We start from the raw sequence: 1,093 nt of genomic DNA on the forward strand, positions 1-1,093 counted from the left end.
ATAATGGTAGCTCAGTTGGCGCATGAGAAGTGAGCAAGTGAAAAGTGAGAGAATGTATTCGATCATTTTCAGTACTATCTTTGAGAGGGGTTTAAAGTTTTAATTATAAACTCGTGGAGGATACCTGTGGTTTATCCACACAAAAAAATACAAATTATAATTCTCATTATGTTTTAGGGTCCACTCTTGAGACCTATCATAACATGCATCTAAACCCCGTTCCAAGTGGCGCCAATCATCTTTCTCTATCCTTCTATTTAAGCTCGTTTCCCTCAATGCAGATGCACATCTATCTATCTAGCTTTACATGTCCTCTTCATATCCCATATTTCAAAGCTAGAGCAAACCATGTCTGGAATCAACACCAATATGCCAGCAGCAACATCTTTTGAGAAGGATGTGGTGTTCAAAGCGTGTGAACGCAATCATACAATGTCACTTGGTCGCGTTTGCTATGATGGTTGCCAAGAGTTTCTCGGAGGAGGGGGAAAGACCAAGGATGCCATGTTGTGTGCTGCATGTGACTGTCACCGAAGCTTTCACCGCAAATGCATTATTTACGACCCTATAACCCAGCGTCAAACTGAGAACATTTTGAATACAAATAATTCTCTTGCAGAGGTGGAGATGATGTCAATGCTGCCAAAGAGGAGGAAGAGGACTGTGTTCACACCAGAGCAGAAAAATCAGATGATGAGGTTTGCTGAGAATGTGGGATGGACACCTAAAGGGGCTAACAAGGATGAAATCCAACGCTTCTGTTTGGAGATAGGAATCTCCCGTAAAACTTTCCTAGTTTGGCTGAGTAATAACCGTCATCGAGCAAAGCAAAATAATACCAAATAAAATGAATTGAATAGTCATCTTAAATGAAACTTGGTGTTTGGCGTGTAGGCGTTTCCCTTAAATAATGTTGTGTTTAGTTAATGTGAGTGTGAAAGTTATGAGAAAGGTGGGTTAGATTTTCTTTGTCTGCTTTTGGTTATGCAAGTGTGTGTCAATGTCTTTTAGCTTTGTTCTTTTTGTAACCGAAGTTCCTTGGCTTAATTTCAAGGGTTTAGTCTGTGTACCTTGAATTTCTGGGTGGATCGTC

The 1,093-nt window shown here is 40.3% G+C and overlaps 1 protein-coding gene across 1 annotated transcript; it reads left to right on the forward strand.

The window, feature by feature from the left end:
• The first annotated feature begins 348 nt into the window (after nt 1–348).
• On the forward strand, nt 349–846 carry LOC133284182 (zinc-finger homeodomain protein 5-like). Its single transcript, XM_061481173.1, has one exon. It carries the CDS (start codon nt 349–351, stop codon nt 844–846), a length of 498 nt encoding a protein of 165 aa, XP_061337157.1.
• Nucleotides 847–1,093: the final 247 nt, after the last annotated feature.

Source organism: Gastrolobium bilobum, unplaced genomic scaffold (assembly GCF_033153095.1).
Source record: "Gastrolobium bilobum isolate Gb01-03AN ecotype WA unplaced genomic scaffold, APGP_CSIRO_Gbil_v1 utg19911, whole genome shotgun sequence".
NCBI classification, from domain to species: Eukaryota; Viridiplantae; Streptophyta; class Magnoliopsida; order Fabales; family Fabaceae; genus Gastrolobium; species Gastrolobium bilobum.

What these genes read in the sequence shown, in the direction of transcription:
- LOC133284182 (XM_061481173.1), top strand. Translation starts at nt 349, where the DNA reads ATGTCTGGAATCAACACCAATATGCCAGCAGCAACATCTTTTGAGAAG.